The sequence below is a fragment of the Lampetra planeri genome, unplaced genomic scaffold (genome assembly GCF_965212315.1).
Source record: "Lampetra planeri unplaced genomic scaffold, kcLamPlan1.2.h2 scaffold_921, whole genome shotgun sequence".
NCBI classification, from domain to species: Eukaryota; Metazoa; Chordata; class Hyperoartia; order Petromyzontiformes; family Petromyzontidae; genus Lampetra; species Lampetra planeri.
Window position 1 is genome coordinate 2,501 of NW_027615743.1, and position 20,502 is coordinate 23,002.

Below are 20,502 nucleotides of genomic sequence, written 5' to 3' on the forward strand. Positions count from 1 at the left end.
TGAAATGACACAAACTGTCAAAGAGTCAAATTAACTCAACTTATCTCAAAATAACTCAATTCAACTCAACTCAGCTTCACTGGAATTAACTTGACTCACATTAACTCAGCTCAGCTCAGGAGATTCTGCATGTGTGTACGTACCATCAGCGTGATGTCCAATGAAGGAGGGTGGAGTGCTGCGGCCGTGATAGTCCACTTGTAATATCACGGCGTGGGGCTGAAGAACCAATGAGGGTGTTTTACCCTCGTGTTTTACTCACACCTACATGTTGATTAACCTATTATACCACGGCCATTTACCAAAGAAACAGAAATTCATTCATGTTTTCATGTGTTTTTTCAGCCCTAACTCATGTCGGGTGCTTGTTTTCCTCCTCAAATGTTAGTGCTGACAGCTAAGTTAACCATGAGCCCAACTTCGTGAGCGTGAAACGGTTTTAACGCACGGCTGCCAGCCAATCAGAAAAGAGCTTTCACCCAGACCATGACACGTGTGACGTTTAATCACATGTGAGGACTAAAACCTGCATCAGTCCCCTCAGCTGTACCTCACAGCAGGTGGCTCACCTCCTTCAGGGGGGTCATGGGCCCGGTGAAGATGGTCTGCCAGTACGCCCACAAGAACATGATGAAGATCACATGGTACACAAGCAGGTACAAACTGGAACGCACAAGAAAACTCATTGAAACTCTTCTACTGTGAAAAGATGGATTAGTCATTGCAGCCTGAGAATGGGAACAAAACTACTAAGACTCGTTATTCATACAAAGACAGATATACTGGGTATTTAAATGTATTTTAAGTCAGTAAGCCGTGAAACTGATATTTTACCAAGTTATAGTATGACACTGCATTGCATGTTAGTTTTTTTAATGTTTGTTTTTCTGTGTTTTTTACTTGAGTGTGAAAGGTGATTTCTATCTGGATGAGTACAATGAAAATACTGTAGATGTACTCTAATTTCTATTTCTAACCTGTGTCCTCTCACAAACTCTCACTAACGTTTATATACAACAAGTTCTTTTCATATGCATAAAGCTAAAGAAAAGAAGTTGACTTTTGACACATATAAAGTTTTCCCAGGCCAGTCGCAGCAGTGGTGTACTTCCTGTTTTACTCATATTTCAGAGGCAGCAGGTTCGTATTACCTGACTGATTTATACACATAGGGTGAACATATTCATGTGAGCGCTTCTTTTCTTATTTTACCTCATTAGCTGCAGTGAAATGAATTTCCTTTTTAATTTGACTTACTCCATCTGTAAACGATGTGAGATGACAGATTACTTTTTTGTTTTTGTTTTTTTACTTTGGCTGAAGCTGAATCCTACTCTTCCATCGTGCTGCGGTGGCATCATGTGTGAAACGTTCACAGAGATACTCTGTACCCCAGTTTGACACATGCGTGTTTGTGTGGAAATCTCAAATCATGAGACCTCAGACCAGCTCATCGTTCTGTCGCATGCTTCAACCATCTGCAGTCATGAAAACATCTTGTGACACAGCTGCTTGCTCGCACACTGCCAGTGAAAGCTTCGTCTGGATTTCACACAGGACAACACTCACCCTTTTCTCCTGTGTCGTCGATTGACTCTGAAAAACACAAATATCTGTAAGATGCAGCTGCATCAGAGCACAACACTCGTTCATTAAAATGAATGTGACTAATCACAGACACACACAACACACTCACACACACACACACACACACACACACACACGCACACAGCAGGGACTGGAGTGAAGGAAACTGAGGCAGGTGTCCAGAAATCGTGTCCATGTTGCCGTGGCAGCAAGTCTCAAACTGTGGTCTGTATGTGTGTGTGTGTGTGTGTGTGTGTGTGTGTGTGTGTGTGTGTGTGTGTGTGTTTGTGTGTTTTATATGTGTGTTAGCTGTCTATCCATAGATAGATAGCAGCATTCGCACACTAGTGCACACACATACACCAGTACACAGGTGAGTGAGTATACACACTCCTCGGGACTCGGCTGTGTGACGGTCCTGGAAAGAGGAGCAGCTGTTCTTTTGCAGATGTTTGCAGCTTTAAAAATGGGGTTAAAAATTGGGTCAGACACAGATTGTGTGTGTGTGTGTGTGTGTGTGTGTGTGTGTGTGTTTGTGTGTTGGGGGGACAGATAATGGGATTAACTGGAGCTGCTGAGCCAGAACAGTCAGCTGATGCTACTTTCATACAACTGCTGTATGTGTCTGTGAGCATGTTGGTCCAGCAGCTGGTTTCAGCCTTTGGCTCTGCAGCACCAGCAGCAGCACCAGCACCAGCACCAGCAGCAGCACCAGCACCAGCAGCAGCAGCAGCACCAGCAAAAAGCTGCAGCCAAATAATGCAACAAAAATCAGAAGCAACATCTTTGTGTGTGTGTGTGTGTGTGTGTGTGTGTGTGTGTGTGTGTGTGTGTGTGTGTGTGTGTGTGTGTGTGTGTGTGTGTGTTGACAGTACTGTGGTTCCTGCTCCTCCTCTTTACAGGAAGTTCATCCTAGGACAAACACTCCAACTGTCACAAGTGTCCTTTGACTTCCGTGTCTCTGTCCTAAGGAGCAGAGGATGCAGCTGCTGAGTCTGCTGACAGTGCAGCTCACAACCAACAGCTGCTGCACGAACGTTCTCATAGAATACATGTTCAGACGTCTACGTTCGTCTGCGGCGCCTTCAAAATAAAAGCAACGACACAGGAAAGTGAAAACATTCACTCTTGTGTGTTTGAGAGAGCATGTAGCTGCTGCTCATTCATCTGTTAGTGTCATGTGACACACGCACGCACATGCACCCGCACGCACACACACACACGTTACCACCAATCTGCATTCACAAACATGCCTGAGACACACACACACACCACACACACACACACACACAATTCGTACCGATACACAGCTGCAGGACAAACGCGTAGTAGGACCAGAACACGATGAGCGCGATGAACAGAACCGGGATCCAGTAGAAAAGTCTCCTGCAGCCGCGAGTGAAGCTCCCCGAGCACCACGGAGCCATAACACTCTGAAAGAATCACATCCTGAAGGAAGGAAGGAGGGAGGGATGGAGGGAGGGATGGGGGGATGGGGAGGGATGGAGGGAGGGGGAAGGAGAGAGAAAGGGGGGAGAGAAAGGGAGAGGGGGAGGGGGAGGAGGAGAGAGAGAGACACTGGGAGAACTACTGCATCGCTCTGATCTGATCGAAATCCTTCGCTGCCCTGACCAACACTACTACTATTACTACTACTACTACTACCACTACTACCACTACTACCACCACTACTACTATATTACTAATACTATGACTACTACTACTACTATTACTACTACTACTAATACTACCACTACCACTACTACTATTACTAATACTACTACTACCACTACTACCACTACTACCACCACTACTACCACCACTACTACTATTACTAATACTATGACTACTACTACTACTATTACTACTACTACTACTACTACCACTACTACTATTACTAATACTACGACTACCACTACTACTACTACTACCACCACTACTACTATTACTAATACTACGACTACCACTACTACTAGCTACTACCACCACTACTACTACTACCACCACCACTACTACTACTATTACTATTACTAATACGTATGACTACCCTACTACCATACCACCACTACTACTATTACTAATACTACGACTACCACTACTACTACCACCACTACTACTACTACTACTATTACTAATACTACTACTACCACCACTACTACTACTACTACTATCACTACTACCACCACTACTACTACTACTACTTACTACTATTACTAACTACTACTACTATGACTAATACTAAGACTACCACGACCACTACTACTACGTGTCTACTACTACTGCTACTACTACTACCACCACTACTACTAGTACTACTATTACTAGTACTACAACTACTACTACCACCACCACTACTACTATTACTACTACCCCTTCTGCTACTACTTTACTAATACTATGACTACCACTAGTACTGCTACTACTATTACTATTACTACATCCACTACCACTACTACACTACTGCTTGTATCATTACTGCTTGTACTATTACCACTACTACTACCACAACTACTATTACTATTACTACTATTACTAGCACTAGTAGGACCATTACCACCACTACTACTATTACTATTACCACTACTACTACACATACATACTACATACTCCTACTATATATTACTACTGTAGTACTGTACTACTACTGATTCACCCTACACACAATACTGCTACTTTCTATACTACAGCATACATCCATCACACAGGAAGAGTCTGCGTCAGCCTTCCTGCTCCCTGGCTCGTTTCCATGACGACCACTGGCTGCTGCTGGGTGGGTTCAGTAGGTCAGACTCATGTCTGAGTTTTCAAAATGTGGATCCAGGAGTTGCAGGCAATCAGTGCTCAGGACCTGAGCAGCCGTCAGTCCAACAAGAAGACGTGTGTGTTACAGGGGTCTCAGTCGGTGATGTCCATTGTTGTCAAACAACTGAGCACCAGCTCCCTTGTTTTTGTGTGTTCTATATTACATTTCTGTTTATGTATTTAAGTTCTTCCTCCAAGCAACACAGTGGTGTGGTGGTTAGTAAAAATGTCACTGGTTCAATTCCTCTTTCTGTGTTTTCATTCTCTCCTGTGTCTGTGTGGGTTCTCTCCAAGTACTCCATCTTCATCCCCCCTCTCTCCCTGTGTCTGTGTGGGTTCTCTCCAAGTACTCCATCTTCATCCCCCCTCTCTTTCCCTGTGTCTGTGTGGGTTCTCTCCAAGTACTCCATCTTCATCCCCCCTCTCTCCCTGTGTCTGTGTGGGTTCTCTCCAAGTACTCCATCTTCATCCCCCTCTCTCCCTGTGTCTGTGTGGGTTCTCTCCAAGTACTCCATCTTCCTCCCCCCTCCAACAGCATGCTGAGGTTAACTGGTCACTGATCACCTCTAAGTGTGAATGTGAGTGGTGAATGGTTGTCTGTCCTTCAGCTGGTGACTGGTCCAGGTTGAACCCTGACGTTCACCTGTTGACAGCTGCGATCAGCTCCAGAACAACCGAGACCCGTAACTGGGATTAGATGAATGAGTGAATGAACTTCTTCCTCGTGCTCTCATGTACAGCAGACAAAGTTCACTGGACCTGGACCTCGTCTCAGTAGACTCATCTAGTCCACAGGTCTCGTGCCTCAGTCCACTGGTCTCAGTCAAAATAATGCCAATTGAAATTAAATTTTAAAAAAAGATAAAAAATAAAAGAAAATTAAAGTATCAGATCCTCAGGAAGACAAATAATAATATTGAAAATGAATTTAAAAATAATAATAATAAATAATAATTTAATAATAATAAAGTTCGGTGACAATCTGCAGCAGGGCTGACATTGATTCACATGTTGAATGAATCATTTACAGATAAAAAGCCACTGATGCCCCTCGTGCTTCAGCCCCAGCTGCTGAGGTTTAGTACCATTAATGATTTGCCTTCAGGTTGAGAACAAACTGGTTATTCGTTGGCATCAGGCGGTTGGAGTGGGAAAGAAATAGACGAGAATAAACAGTTCATGTTCCCTTAGTTCACCATGACATCAGTAAACCCAACTGAAAGCTAAAACATCTCATTCTCTCCAGTTACCTGGAGTTAAAGGAGGTGGGCTAAGATTAAATGTTCATTTAGTCACAGACAATTGCTCAGTGACACTAATTTGAGCGTACGGCTTCAGCAGTTTGCATATTTATTCATAACTTGCTGAAGAAGACTTTGTTCTTCTGCATGAGGAGGGAACAAATAAACACCGTCAGCTGCCTGTTTGAAAGAACGAGCGTCCCTGAAGGAGGGTGAGGACGGGGGGATGTGGGGGTGGGGGGGGGGGGGGGGGCTGATCGGTGCAGATCCACCAGCAGGAAGTGTCGAGCAGAATCTGGGAGAAAGGCATTAATTAAATGGTTCTGGCAGAGCCAGATTCCAGAGTGGAATCAGTAAATAAACAAACAACACGTCATAAAAAAACAGATACAGTTCAAATGAGATGAATAATTAGCTCAATATCCTCTCGGGTTCTTCTCGTGTCATCACTTTTTATTTGAGACCTCCAACAGCAGTGAGACACTGCAGCAGCATGCATCAACCCTTCGTCTTGGCGGGCTGCAGCAGACACACACACCTTCTCCTGATGAAGACAGAGAGAGGAAGACAAGGAAGTTCAGTGTCAATTTACAATTGACATGAACCCATTTATCTTCATGGAATACGATGCAAAATCCAAATTACAGTAACTAATGTTGACATTTGCGTTGTCAATATCATAGTGTGTCCATGTCACTGATTACTGCTTTTAAATTCAGTCAGTAAATATAGTTGAAATGTCACAAACTACTTCACAATATACTCAATCAAGACTAAACAACAAATTTGTCAAAAATAAGTCAATACAGACATAAAGTACAACAACAGACGACAGAAACAGTAACGACGAGTCCTAAAAGCTTCAGCTTGAAGGTGTTGTATTGTACTCTGCACAACATCAGAAGACATCAGAGGGTTTCGTCTGATCGGTGTCAAATATCAGACAATTAATTCACTGCTGACAGATGAAGTTCAGGTACAAGAACCCGGCCACAGTGAAATACTGACTTCAATTACCCAGTGTTTGCAGAACCCTGTGGATCAGGTTGGAGCTCAGGTTTTTATCAGAAGCAGCTTATCCAGTTCTCTCCTGAGAGGAGCTGTTCCTTTGAAACATTCATACAGCTTGAACCTGCCCTACTCCAGCTCGCACACACTGACCAAAGCTGGTGTCTGGTGACGTTCATATTCCAGGGTAACTCAATATTCAGTCACCTCAAACTCAGAGATTCTAAAACTGCAACTGCTGCTGCACTGGACCAGGAATCCTGCCTCAGTCCCAGTGGAGGCTGTGTGAATGTGTTCAGTCTTCAACTACGGCTGTGTGAGCATAAGTGTGAGTATGAGTATGAACATGTGAAAGAGAAAACACGTTGATGTATGTATGCAGGACACAAACCCTTTTTTTACCACAAGGTTATAGGAACAACTGGTTATGAATTGAGGAGCTTGTATAGCTGTGACTGAATAATATAATACTGTGTGTGAATTACTCTGTACTGGCATGTATATGTAGGTACCATATACCAGGGAACCACTGTAACCCCACCCAACGGAACTGTCTTTAAGTGTGAAATAATACAAAAATGTATGACAAACCTATTTGCCCGCAAGTTCCTTCTTCATGCATGACCTGAAAGAGGTGAATCTCTCCTCCACTCGAACACCCTGTGTGGTGTGTGTGTGTGTGTGTGTGTGTGTGTGTGTGTGTGTGTGTGTGTGTGTGTGTGCGCGCGTGTGTGTGTGTGTGTGTGTGTGTGTGGTGTGTGTGTGTGTGTGTGTGTGTGTGTGTGTAAAAGGAAAGAGAGCAGGAAAACATTATGAGGGTGTGTAGTTTCTGGACGTTCCACTAGATGGAAGTAGAGTGTCAGTGCAGACTTGTTGGCTTCAGTTGTGGAGGTAAGAGGGTCACATGCACCACCAGCTAAAGAAGAAGATTCATATTTCCTGTTTACTTCCAATGTAATCTGTTCTGTTCCATACACTGATGAAGAACACATTTTATCCCTCTTATCATTCTAGAAAAAAACTGCATGTGTATTTTCTTTACAAACCTGTTGTTGAAGGATTTGCCATCACGTTCCATAAGATGGAGAACGTCACGCCATCTTCATCTTAATCTATGGCAGTAACATCCTCATCATTGGCTTCTATATATATTTTGCTTATTATGTTTTTCATGTGCCATGTCAATAGTGCATTCTTCATTCTGAGACACTCTTCTATTTCATAACTTTGCTGCTTTGACACTGAAAATGTCCCCGCTGTGGGACAATAAAGCCTTATCTTATCTTATTTTACGTGGGTCTAATTGCGTAACAGTGGTTTACTGTAAGGACGAACATCAAATGTCCCTGTCACCCTGTTCGGCCTTCACTGGGTCTGAGCTCTTCTCTCACACAGGTGTCCTGTCTGCTCCGTCCTCGCGAGGAGACGCTCATATAGCCGGAGGAGGAGGAGTGATGGGCACGTCAGATAGGAGCAGAAATAAATGACTGCAGTGGCGGTCTCACCCTTTTGCCACGGTGTAGTCGGTCCTTCATGACGCCAATGAACTCCTTGTGGCTGAGTTGACCGTCATGATCTTCATTCAAAGATCTTGAAAACTGTGTTCACCACGTGGCTGGACAACTTGATGCCTGTAGCCACGTACACCCCACGGCTGAACTCCTCTGAGGGGGCGCAGCAAGAGAACAGGAAGTGAGTTTCTACACAACAGTATTTACACTTTCCAGGAATAGTTGTTTATAGCTGATGTGATCTGATGATCTGAACATCTGAAACCAAGTGTGCTTGTTGGTTAAATTAAGATGAAAGGGTTTAAAGCTGGTCTCACTTCCTGCAGAGGACATCTGTTCTGGTCAGGATCAAAAGATATAGTGACAAAACAACACGGTTAAAATGGTACGGAACCTGTGGAAAAACAGTCTCACCCAAGCCGAGGTAAAGAAGCTGCATCCACCACTGCAGCGTGTTTTCACACAAACATTCATGGTTTGTGAATTTGTGTTGACATTTCCACAAACTACATTTAACGTCTCTCCCTCAGAGGACACGATGGCCAATCAATCAACAAACTGTTTGAAAGCTGATTTTATTTTTGAGATGTGTAATTTTTCGTTTAATTGCATTAGTGACAAAACCATGTACTGTTTGTCTGACTGGTGAACGAGGAGACAAATTAGTTTGTCCTCAGTCAGATCCCAGTGTAAGGTGAAAAGCTACATCAGAGTAAACAAATTCTAAGTAAATACATCTTTACCTTGACCTATGGAGCGGTTTGCAAAATTGTACATCTGCATGGCGATGGCAAAATCCTCCAGGTTGTTGAGGAACTGGAAGAAGGATCGAAACTCTTCAAAGACAATTCCCTGCAAAGAGACCACATCCATGAAGTCAGATGAAAATGACACCTAACACGGCATGTGTCAGCACAGCTCGTCCGTTCGTCCTGACACGAATCCTTCAGCATGTGCGAGACCTTGAAACCATCAGACAGATAACACACCCAGACAGATAAAGTATACATTGCTGGATTTTCCTGCACAGTATGGACACGCTGAACTGTCAGCGGCAGCGGGGCATGGTGATTCTAGCTTTTGGGAAGAGGTCAGGCCACTCACAGACTTTTCTTAAGGCAGATTAACCTGATACTTGAATAAACAAAAACAAAAAGTGATGAATCCCCAAACATCTCAGGCTTGGCTGCCGACTCAAACACTGAGCCTATTGATCTCCAGTCAACCATCCCGCGGCTACTAGCTCCATCTCCCGCCTGGGGCCCCAAGAGCAGGTAATGCACACAGCCCTAACAAATGGAGTAATGACTAATCTGGGATGCTTTGCTGTTTTAACAAGGTGTGGGCCATAAAATATCTCTTAGCCTAATGACGAGTCCCACTTGATTATCAATGGAGATCAAGCAACAAGCTACTCGAGGCTGCTGACGAGCTGCTGCCGTCTTTTCATGTGGGTCACAGAGCCGAGGAGGAAAACACATTGAAGCTAAAATGAAGATGTTTCACCTCAACGGTCTTTTCTCACCGCTGTATCCAAAGAAACGAAAGAGCTGAGTAACTGGGATGGAAGGGTTTTTTTCACACCACAAAAGGGATGAATTAAAGAAAAGACAAAGTCGAGAAATGCCTAAACTTTTTTCAGTGAAATGAAATGTATGATGCCAACTTCTCTGTGCATGAATTGTGGCAATAGCTTGCCTAGCATAGCTCTGAAACAAGGGGAACAGCTAGGGGAAAAAAACACTCTGGGATGAAACATTTTCAACGTGTCAATTTGTGTTGGAATGTTAAGATACTTTGGAAACCATTTTCAAATTCAAACTTTTTCAAAGCAACTAGCAGCTAACTTAGCATAGCCTAACATTAATTCAGCAAGCATAATGTAATGGAGGCAGAAAAAAGAGCTGTCCCCCAAAGCAAGAACATCTTTTAAATCTGCTATGAAGCAATTCGAGCTGTCCAAATACAGATGGACTTAAGCGCAATACAGTGTGCCAATTGTTAGAATGTTGTTTAAAATGTTTTAAATACTGTTATCTTAATGTTTTTCTTTTATTGAGTTGTTTAGCTCATTGTTTCACACTACTTTTTATTGCTCCACTGTCACGGTACAACCTGTTGTATAATGACAATAAAAGATTTACACGTTATTCTTCTACTCTACACCATGCAATGAGCACATGCAGCACCTTTTCATCAGGCATGGTGGGGCGCACATTCGCCAAGTAGCTGCTGACGTCATCCACGTTAGTGTAGCGAAGAAGGATCTGGGCGAAGTCCTCTTCGCTGATGGTGGCATGCCTTTGGAGTAGGAGAGGAACTCGATCTCAAGTAGTTCTGTCTGCAAGTTGTCCATGAACCTGGGCAAGAGAAACAGCAGCCGTTGACAGCTAACGCCAGCACCAGAGGCTCAGCACAAAGCAACACCTAACATGGTCTCGAGGAGGAGCAGGTTTTACGTGTTGAGTGCTCAGCATGTGATGAAATGATGAATGGATGCTACCCAGTGGGACAATCACACACAGCAGAACAGAGGTTTCAAAACTCACTTGTAAAAATCTTCAAATTTCAGCTCAGCCCTTCCCTTTTTTCCCAAAGAAGTGAACCAGCAGAGTCGTCTCTGTTTTCTCATTCACATGCTACCACAAGAAAAAAAGTGAGACATACATATGTGACGCTTACGAGCCACATGAATGCATGAAGCCATAAGACAAAGGCGTTACTTTGCACATAATCTCTATTCTGTCACACGCTGCATCTACGACGCTGGCAGGTAAACATTAACAATGGCATTTATTTAACCGTGCAGAAAAGAGCCACAACACATTCAGCTATTGAATAATTAGTCATAGTTAATGGTTGATTCATCACTGGGCCTGAAATGTATGCAAACATGCAGCAGATCATTGAACATGCCTCTGATCCTTGTGACATATGAAACTTGTGTTGGAGGACGTAGTTAAATCAACAAACACAGAACCTACAGTCAGGTGATAGAATTGATCCGATTCACGGAGAAGCATCGCAGCTACCTCAGTGAGAGCAGAAAACACAACATGACTTGTGCCACGTTTGACGGCCGTCCCCACATGCCGCGGGGCTCCACGTGCTGATCGTCTTTCTTACAAATCTGCGGCAGCAGTTGAAGCACAGCTGTTAGAAGATAAATTACATCTGGCAAACGTTATCCACACGACGGAGGGGATGATGGACAGACGGACAAATACAGGCCGTGGTTGACATGAGGACAGGGATGCACTTGATTAAAGCCAGCCGTTATGTGAGCGTCCACAGATTCGGGTTCACGCTGGTTTGCATTCATCCACACTGGAACAGGCAGAAACAGACCTCGGCTGACACTGATGTATCTGAGAGGCCCATCAGCCCTGACATGAGATGGCTCTGCAGCGATGCATGCAGCCTCTTGGCAGCCAACACACATCGAGTGCATGCAGGACGAGAGCCCAGGCAATTCATGGGACCTTATACATGAAGAGCACATCTCCATTTGGTGCTACGTTGCAGGTAAACACAGGTGATCATCTGCTGGTGTGATCATCTCCTCAGATATAGTAGGATTTCAAGCTTCTGATGCAGCAACGAAGCAGTTCAAAGCTGTTTTTTCCCTCAATGACGTCATGTGTTATCTCTATTATTACAGTTTACACAGCTCCCTGCACCGGAACAACTGTCAACAACTGTTTCCTTGTAATCAGTATCATAAAATGATCACATGAAATCTGCGTGGAAAGAAAACATCACTACTTCAGGACAGATGCCGCTCAAGTCTCGACATCACCTCATTCATCAGTGCACGTCCAACCAGAAACAACAAATGAGACATGTGTTCTGAATAGGACTTGCCACATTTCATAATATTATCTCAATTTGAAAGCCTGGAGGGGAATGTGAGGCAGCTGATAAAACAGCTCTTCTTCCCTGCCTCACTGCTTCTCAGCAGACGAAGAGATTTACAACATGATCCTGCAGCTAATTACACAACTCTTGAATGCACGGTTCCCTTCTCATCCCATGAAAAGATCCTGATAGACTTGTAATTAGAATACGCTGGGGAAAGCCCAACCGCACAGCTGAAGACATGTTTGTTCTGTGAAAAGATTTTTGAACTTTTGGCTGGAAAGATACCTGCAGTAATGCAGAAAGAATCAAACAAAACAAAAAGAGACACACCTAAAGGTGAAGTCTTCACATGGAAGAAGATGGCTCTCGCTTGTGTGTGTGTGTGTACTGAGAGCTTTTTACAATGCTGCCTGTCCTCTCTGACTGGTATCTTCATGGTCAAACCCATCTCAAAAGGTAACCTGAGCCCGAATACCACTCCTCAAGAAACTGTAAAAATAAAACATGGGGGTCCGGCGCAAACCCTCGTCAGGGGAGTGGGTTTTGAAGTGGAATCTCACCCGATGCTGACAAGAGGAGTACATAAATCATCAGCACAGCCCTACCACACACACACTGAGGATAGAGATGATGTACTTCATTTCCAGTGGATGTGACTGAGGTTATCTGGTGTTAGCGGAGATGAGGATGGATGGTGTCCACCTCCAACATACATGTGCTCTGTGGGTGCCAGCTCACTCTGCAGACACACTTCAGCTGCACATGCAACATACAAAACAAGGGAAAATAAGAATGCATACGCTGTGAGAGTGGGATTGACGATGACCGTAGAGCTGCAGGCTCTGAAACCCAGGAAAGAGTCGGGCCGGGGACGGAGGGCGTGACGAACAGCAAGAAGAGAAAATTCATTTTATGACTGAAAGAGGGTTGCAAAAAGCTGATTGATTTTAAATCACAGACATCATCATTTATATGTTTCCGAATCTTCTCTCATCATCCTCAACTTTGTCTGCAAAGCATCAGCGTGTTTCCAAATCTAGAGTACCCATTCTAATGATCTTTTTTGATGGCGATGCGGGCTTCAGACTGTCCAGAGATGCTAACATTTGCCCCTCCGATAAGACCTCAAAGAGTTGCTCTTATCGCTCTTTTCAGCTCTGTCTGTTTACATCCACCAGCACGCGGCATCAAAGCCTCAGGCATGTTTTACCCTGTACGACCATATTCACCTCTACCAGTCATACTGTTCAACATTGCTTCAAAGGTTCAGGGGCTGCCGTTGTCAGAACTTGGCGTATGTGTGGTTGCTAATGTTTTAGTGAACTGGTAACGGGTTTATCAGCTGCCTGTGGATACTGGCAAAGGGTTGATGAGAGCGGTGAGAGTGAGCCACAGTAGAGTCAGGGGAGGTGGAGATGTGACGTTCCTGAACGAGCCAAATCTTTTGAACATCTCTTTCCGTCACCTACCAGCTGGTCAAACCTTTGCACGTCTTCACTTCCTTCCGTTCTGTCCTTTTTCTTGCGGAAAATTTCCTCCAGCTGATGAGGAGATAAATGATCAAACACAAGGTGACCTATGACAACTTGTGTTTTATCTTATTCTTTTTAATCTTTCTACCTCCATTGTGTTGAGAAAAAGCAGCACACAGTTTCACTGTACATGACAACTCAGACTGTGACATAGCAGATGATAAGGTCGAGACTCGGACTCGTACCACCAGGAACTCTCTTTTGTCCACCATTTCATTCCCATCTGCATCAAACATGTTGAACGCAATCCTGAAGCCTGCGCGCGGTTCTGCAATTCAACAATAAAGTAATTTCACTGCGGTTTTACTGGACAGATGCATGTGTCTGAAGGGTGCACGGGTACCGACTGGTTAGGACGCACAGCAGGAACAGGTACTCTGTGTAGCTGATGACACCTGGAACAGACAGAACAACCAATCACGTAACAAAAACCCAAATGTTCCTTTTGGCACATAACACGGCATCAAATGGCATCAAGGTGACAAATGCTCAAAGTCAAGAACACACATCCAAAGAAGCAGAGCCCACCTTCAGACAAGAGTAATCTCCTCACGCTGACTGATAACATCTTAAAAGGTGCCTTTTACTTCATGCATGGTGTTCCCCTCACACAAACACCGGCTTTACAACGGAGCTGACCTATCTGGACACAAACCCAAACAAACTGGAGGCCTACGGCTTCTGGTCGTGTTTGAGGAACAAGATGTAATACATTCTCCAGTGATCTGTCACTGATTGAGAACGGACGATTCAGGTTTTTGTGTCGTGTCCTTCAGCTCCCTTTGTTGTGTGACACGCAGCGGGGAAGAGTAAGTGTCAGGAGGCTTCTCGTAGACTCCGGAGGCTTCACCCCTCCGCCGCTGAAAGCATTCCCAAGCTTTTGTTTGCTCGGGAAGATAGAGAATCGAGCAAAGATAGTTCTGGGTGACTGCTCTGGGTGTTATGGGAAAAGAATCCAGGTTTGGGGTTTGCTGCAGGGAGACTTCCAGAAAAAAGGAGCACTCAGTGGGAAAACAACTGCAAACAAAGTTTTTTTGTTCTCGCTGTGCTTCTACATTTCCTCCAGAGGACGCGTTACTAAGCTGCTAACAGGATGATGTAAAAGCTGAGGTGTGAAAGGATCATTTGTGATGCATCCACGTCTGCAGAGGCACTACGAGTCTCTGCTGGCAGGTAGAATGACAACACATCTGGAGCTTCAAAGCCTCCACAGCTTAAATGGTTGAAGACTTTTAAGATTCCAGCCATGTCTCACCAATACCACACACCTTCACTCCTGGAGGGACCCCCCCACCCCCGCTCTTCTCCCTCCCTCCTCTGCAGCTCAGCCTCTGAGCTCAAGTAGATGTTGTTAGACAATACAAAGAATTCCTCAGAAACACTTCATACAGAGTGGCAGTCCCGGAGATGTAATCCAATGCCGTTCTTAGGCTTCATAATGTCCGCGGTGATCGGGGGGTGGCCAGGGGGACATGTCTCGACATAGCTATGTTCAAACAGCTCCCTCATTCTCCAAAGCAACGCTTTGTTCACAGATCAATCCAGTCCTTCTTCAACTGACAAAGCCACAACGTTTAACAGGAGGATTAAAAGCCCCAAATCCCAGCGCTGGCACTTAGCTAAAGCAACAGAGGAAAGAGCAGAACAGTGAGATCTGATGCTCCACTGGTCCGTCTGACCCGCTGAGCGCAGGAACATGCAGGTGGAAAAACAAGAGATAGGTGACAACTTCATTTTCTACAGGGTGCATTTGCAGCTCTAGTGTGTGATCTGTTATCTGATGGAATCGCTCGCGTTACATTTGTCGAGCTGCAGCAGATCATGATTTTTATTATTGGTCACTAGTAATGAAGAGTAACAGCACGCTTGAGTTCATGGGAGCTGCATCTTCTTTCCCCCTGGAGTTTCAGCTGCAGGGTATCAGATGTCATTTGGACTAAATGTTAACCGGTCATATAAAACCACGCGGCAGCATTCGCACACACACATTTCAGAGCATGTGGGACACACTGAAATGTCATCGGGGTAATGTGAGTCAAGTTAGCATCCACAGAAAAAAGTTGACTGTAATTCACTGCTCAAGTTCTTCATTTCCGTTTCCATAGAAACGTCTTATTTGGAGGAGTGGGCATAAATCAGACTCATTCTGGATATGAACAAAGGACAGCGGCTCTCTGCTGAGGTGACCTGAGAATAAATGAACAGATAAGATTTACAGCTGGAGTGGGGTGGGGGTGAGGGGCAGCTCTAACACGACCCGACAGGACGTGAGAAAACCACAGGAGCAGAAAAAACACAAACAAACTAAATGGATTTAAGTCCAAACTGAATCAGGTAAGAGGGGTTTACGTTACCTCGCTCTTGTAGATTCCTAAACAAATTAGATGATCCTTTCCAAACAGGTGGGGTATCTGCCAGCATCTTCTCCACGTCCTGCAGAAATGGAGGAGACTCACCAATGTCAAGCGATGCTGGTTAATTCTCCAGGTGTTCAAATGCTTGAATGAAACAGGTACTCACCTTCTTTGTGAGTGACTTATAACTCCGTTGCCCTGGAAAAGACATTTTGAAAACTTATCACCATTCCATAGAATCAGGACACAAAAGTGAAAACTGTGTTTGCGTGGACGACGACACGAGCAGCGTACGACCTCAAATACATTCCGATGGTCAATAAAGCAGAAGATAAGATGAAGCCGTCGTAAAAACTTGGCTGGTATAATGGCATCGATAACAGTGGCAATAACCCTCCACCGACACATTTTAGAGCCCGTGTGTGGTGTGATTAGGATCGCTTATGATGGCTGGTTCTCCACTGAGGACAATGAAAGAAGGAGGTTGTTCTCAAGCAGACGTGTATCTGGAGTCCACTCATGTTTCATGAGCTGACAATCAGACTTTTCTGGGATTAAATCAATCAACTGACCCATCCTCAGACATCAGCGCTGTGTCACCATGATGGCTGAGGGTCGATCTTCCTGCTCATGTGTCAGTGGTCTAATCAACAACCATCAGAGCGTCTCCTCCTCACATCCATGCTGCATTGTTTGGTCTCTCTGCTCTGGAGTTTGTTGCCACATATATATGAGCCATAAAAGTGGGGTTGCAGATAAAGATGTTTATCTTTATGCAGGTGTTATGACTGAAGCACTTCGAGCCACAACTTTTTGTCTGAGGACACTTTACAAAGCCGTCAGCGACAGGTACTTTTCCAGCACGCAAGATTTTTGATGGTTTGGCGTTTGTTCCCTGCAAACAAGTCGAGTGACACTGCTGTGAACGTACTGGGTGTACTGGAGGAACTAGTTCACGGAGCAGACGTGATTGATTGGTAAACCCATACACTCGTCAGTCCTGAGGTCTGATCAGCAGTTCAAACTGACAGTAGATCAGTTAAACAAGTACAACATGTCAGATAGTACAGATTTACATGGGGCGTCTGGTGAGTTTCAACAGCTCCAGTCAGATTTTACCAGTATTGCACCAAATCACAACAACAGTTCACTCATGACACAAACTGAATGTTCTAATAGAAACCAGCTCTTCCCTTTACAGGCAAAGAAACATGGGGTGGATCCAAGGCTCATGTGGGTGGCCTTCTGCCTCGACCAGGTGAATCTTTTGAACCAATCTTTTGAACAGAGTCTACTGATTCAGTTCACCTAAACGGACTGCTTTACCCCTCACTATGCAGGAACAATGGGGGGGGAGCTATTTGTCAATCTGTGAATTTCTCTTGGAGATGAATAAAGCACTGATTTCTTCACCAGTGTCTTTCAGCTTGATGTAATGTACATTTCAATGTGCAGAACGAGGACGAGCTGGGCATGAAAGAAGGCTGATGAATACTTTAATGAACCATTCATCCACTGACCATGACACTCAGAGTATCAGACGGACAAAACGATGAAGTAGCGCCAGCCCGTTCAGTTCTATTGGTGATAATTGGGATGGAAGAGTTCACTCACTCATGGGTTCAGTCAATGATATGGACTCGATGAAGTTCAGGGGGGTCATGTAGAGCTGGCCCTCGTATTCCACAGAGCTGAACAGACGGAATCTGTTTTCGTAGGACGACATGTACACATCTCCATCATCCACACCGCGGCTTCTGGCCTACAACACACACACACACACACACACTGGGTAAATACAGCCAATCATATCAACAGGTGTAATGCTGTCTGAAAGATGCTTTCTGTGAACGTAAGGAAGCTGTTCTTGTCACGAATGTCTGAACAAAGAAGCCTGTCAGCTCTATTTGTCATGTCCAGTCAGATCAGAGGTCGGACTGGTGCCGACAGACTGGATCTGTCTGTCAGCTGGCACACTGCCAGGTCCACTGGGCACTGAGCATCAACCAGGGAATGTGCCCCCCCCCCCCATTAACGAATGAGCCCCTGTAACCACCTACAGCCCTCATCAGGTGTCAACCCGCTACTGAGCCAAAGTCCGCTGTCCTGAATTCAAACGGCTGTATATGATCACCTGTCTGTGTACATGTAACTTCTAGGTCTAGAAATACTTCAGATAAACACATTTACCTGTCCCCTGGGGGCCTGGATATGTGGGAGGGGTCACTGGAAATTACCTCCATGGCGACAGTTGCAGACGTAAAAACAACATGATAGCTGGTTGCTCATCATACTGTCAGTTACTGTGTTTATATTGAGCTGGACCTAAAAACAACACAAATATCTGATCCACACACAAACTCTCTCCGGTTCCTTGCCTACAGTTGACTGTCCAGTTCAGTACAACATCCATCAGATGTCTGCTGGTACTTCCGGTCTTCTGTGAGCGCTGACGAAACGTGATAAAACAGAACAGCTTCACTTATGGCACTTGATCCAAAGAGGACTTCCAACTTTCTGCTGGTTCAGCACCAACGGTGGCGGACAGCTCCTGTCGGCTACGTCACAGTGTGACCAGTGACGTCATTACTCCGGTCCACACCGCAGTAATGACGGTGAGACGGAGCCGGTGTGTGCGGTGAACGGGCTGAGGTGTCACTGTACCTTGTCTGTGGCACAAACTGACGGCAGCAGATGACGTGAGAGTCGAGCGTCGACACGTTTCGCCCGTCCGGAGCCGCCACCGGCCACCGAGCAGTAACAGGCGGCGGCTGCGGCGGCTGCGGCGGCGGTGACTCCCGCGACCGTAGCGACAACTTTAGACGATACCCTCCGCGGCAAAAACGTTCCGGTTTGGGGCCGGTTAGCCAGTGAAGGGACGAGCCTGCGTAGGGCGGCCATGGCGGTTGACGCGCTCTCACACACACACACACACACACACTGTCTGTGTGTGTGCTTGTGTGTGTGTGCGCGTGTGTGCTGCCACTGCTCCGAACTCGCGAGAACCGCCGTGAGTATTTCATGTCGCGCTGGGATTTAAGAGCATCATACTGAGGGGAGTGGACGAAATGCTTTGGAACACATTTTGACTGTTCTCTCCAGAGGTGTCACGATTTAGACTCTTGGAGATGCCCCCCCACCACCAGCACCTCGCCCCCGGTGACTTCTTTGACGACTCCCTGCCGGGGCACGTCGGAGCTGACAGCCCCGCCCACTGCTCGTCCTGTGCCTTTGCACCTGCCTCAGAGCTCTCACAACCTCCACGAGCTGTGTACCTGCAGTGCTGCGTTCACGGAGCCCCCACCGCTATGAACAGGTATGTAAGTGCAGCCCACCTCCGCCCCGGCTGATGACGGCTCCGCGGTGGACGTCAACATGCAGTAAGTGACGAGCACGTCGCCTTTCACGCACAGCGCTTCCTCCGGACTGGTGTGAACTTCGGCCGCTGCGGGCTGACGATGGCTGCTGCTGCTGCACTGGGGGAAGTTGGAGGCGCCCTGCACGGCATCGACGGCATCACACACGTCGGGTCCCATTTTCTGCTGACCCCACTCGGGGACGGCCCCACGCTGCTGGGGGAGCACCTTCTGCCCGGGGACAGGCTGTCCCGCAGCACCACGGCGGATCTAACGCACCTCAAAGGGATTCTGAGGAGGAGACAGCTGTACTGCAGGACCGGATTCCACCTGGAGATCCTTCCGGACGGCTCGGTGCAGGGGACCAGGAAGGACCACAGCCGCTTCGGTAACACGCACCGGGCTCTGCATGTGTGCAACAATCTGCCAGACAAGAAAAGTCGATGTCAGATGCTGTGTCTCTGTCAAACGCTGCAGGTATTCTGGAATTCATCAGCCTTGCTGTGGGGCCTGATCAGCATCCGGGGGGTGGACAGTGGACTGTACCTGGGCATGAACGACAAAGGGGAGCTGTACGGCTCTGTAAGTACCACTACAGCTCACTTCAGCCCTGTGATGACAGGGGGTTTGATTCTTGCTGTCTTCTCCATGTTCAGGAAAAGCTGACTGCTGAGTGCGTCTTCAGGGAGCAGTTTGAGGAGAACTGGTACAACACCTACTCGTCTAACCTCTACAAGCACGGGGACAAAGGAACGCGCTACTTTGTGGCATTGAATAAAGATGGGACACCAAGGGACGGGACGAAATCCAGGCGGCATCAGAAATTCACCCACTTCCTGCCCAGGCCTGTTGACCCCGACCGGGTGCCCGAGCTGTACAGGGACATTCTGGGCCCCAGCTGAGGCCGTGGACCTGTGGTCCAGAGGGGAATAGCTGCTGCAACCCTCAGAGAGGGATGCAGGCGGGATGTGGCCCGTGCAGGCTGGAGGACTGGAGGAATAAAAGCTCCGGGGGCCTCTTCTTGGAATGTGTGAGCCATCTCTCAGCAGCCCGGGACGGGAAGGCGAAGGAGAGGATGGAACACACTGTCAGCCTCAGGAGGAGCGGATCATCTGTTTCAGTGGACAGACGACTTTAAAAGTACCTGTGGAGGAGGAGAGCGATGGGGAGTGTCGTCGTCCTCCTCCTCCTCTGGTTGGACAGCTGACATGGTCGGTGGGAACAAACTCCATCACCGATGGTGTTTTCAT

General features: G+C 46.2%; 3 protein-coding genes across 3 annotated transcripts in view; 1 reads left to right on the forward strand and 2 right to left on the reverse strand.

The window, feature by feature from the left end:
* LOC144742227 (palmitoyltransferase ZDHHC2-like) overlaps positions 1 to 3,014 on the reverse strand; it is a gene marked incomplete at its 3' end in the record, with an annotated part of 5,486 nt that extends 2,472 nt beyond the window's left edge. Inside the window, 3 exon segments of the mRNA XM_078624697.1 lie at positions 570 to 663; positions 1,566 to 1,596; positions 2,888 to 3,014. Coding sequence (XP_078480823.1) covers positions 570 to 663; positions 1,566 to 1,596; positions 2,888 to 3,014 — 252 coding nt within the window.
* A 4,215-nt stretch (positions 3,015 to 7,229) lies between these two features.
* On the reverse strand, positions 7,230 to 18,797 carry LOC144742228 (calcium uptake protein 3, mitochondrial-like). Its single transcript, XM_078624698.1, is given in 15 exon segments — positions 7,230 to 7,298; positions 8,144 to 8,218; positions 8,220 to 8,302; positions 8,893 to 9,001; positions 10,339 to 10,445; positions 10,448 to 10,509; positions 10,699 to 10,727; positions 10,729 to 10,788; positions 13,480 to 13,551; positions 13,728 to 13,810; positions 13,890 to 13,937; positions 15,897 to 15,975; positions 16,063 to 16,094; positions 17,511 to 17,658; positions 18,561 to 18,797. Coding segments are annotated over 15 exon segments (1,293 nt in total).
* A 227-nt stretch (positions 18,798 to 19,024) lies between these two features.
* Positions 19,025 to 20,154, forward strand: LOC144742229 (fibroblast growth factor 20-like). Its single transcript, XM_078624699.1, is given in 5 exon segments — positions 19,025 to 19,216; positions 19,310 to 19,640; positions 19,730 to 19,758; positions 19,760 to 19,834; positions 19,909 to 20,154. Coding segments are annotated over 5 exon segments (873 nt in total).
* The last annotated feature ends 348 nt before the right edge of the window (positions 20,155 to 20,502 follow it).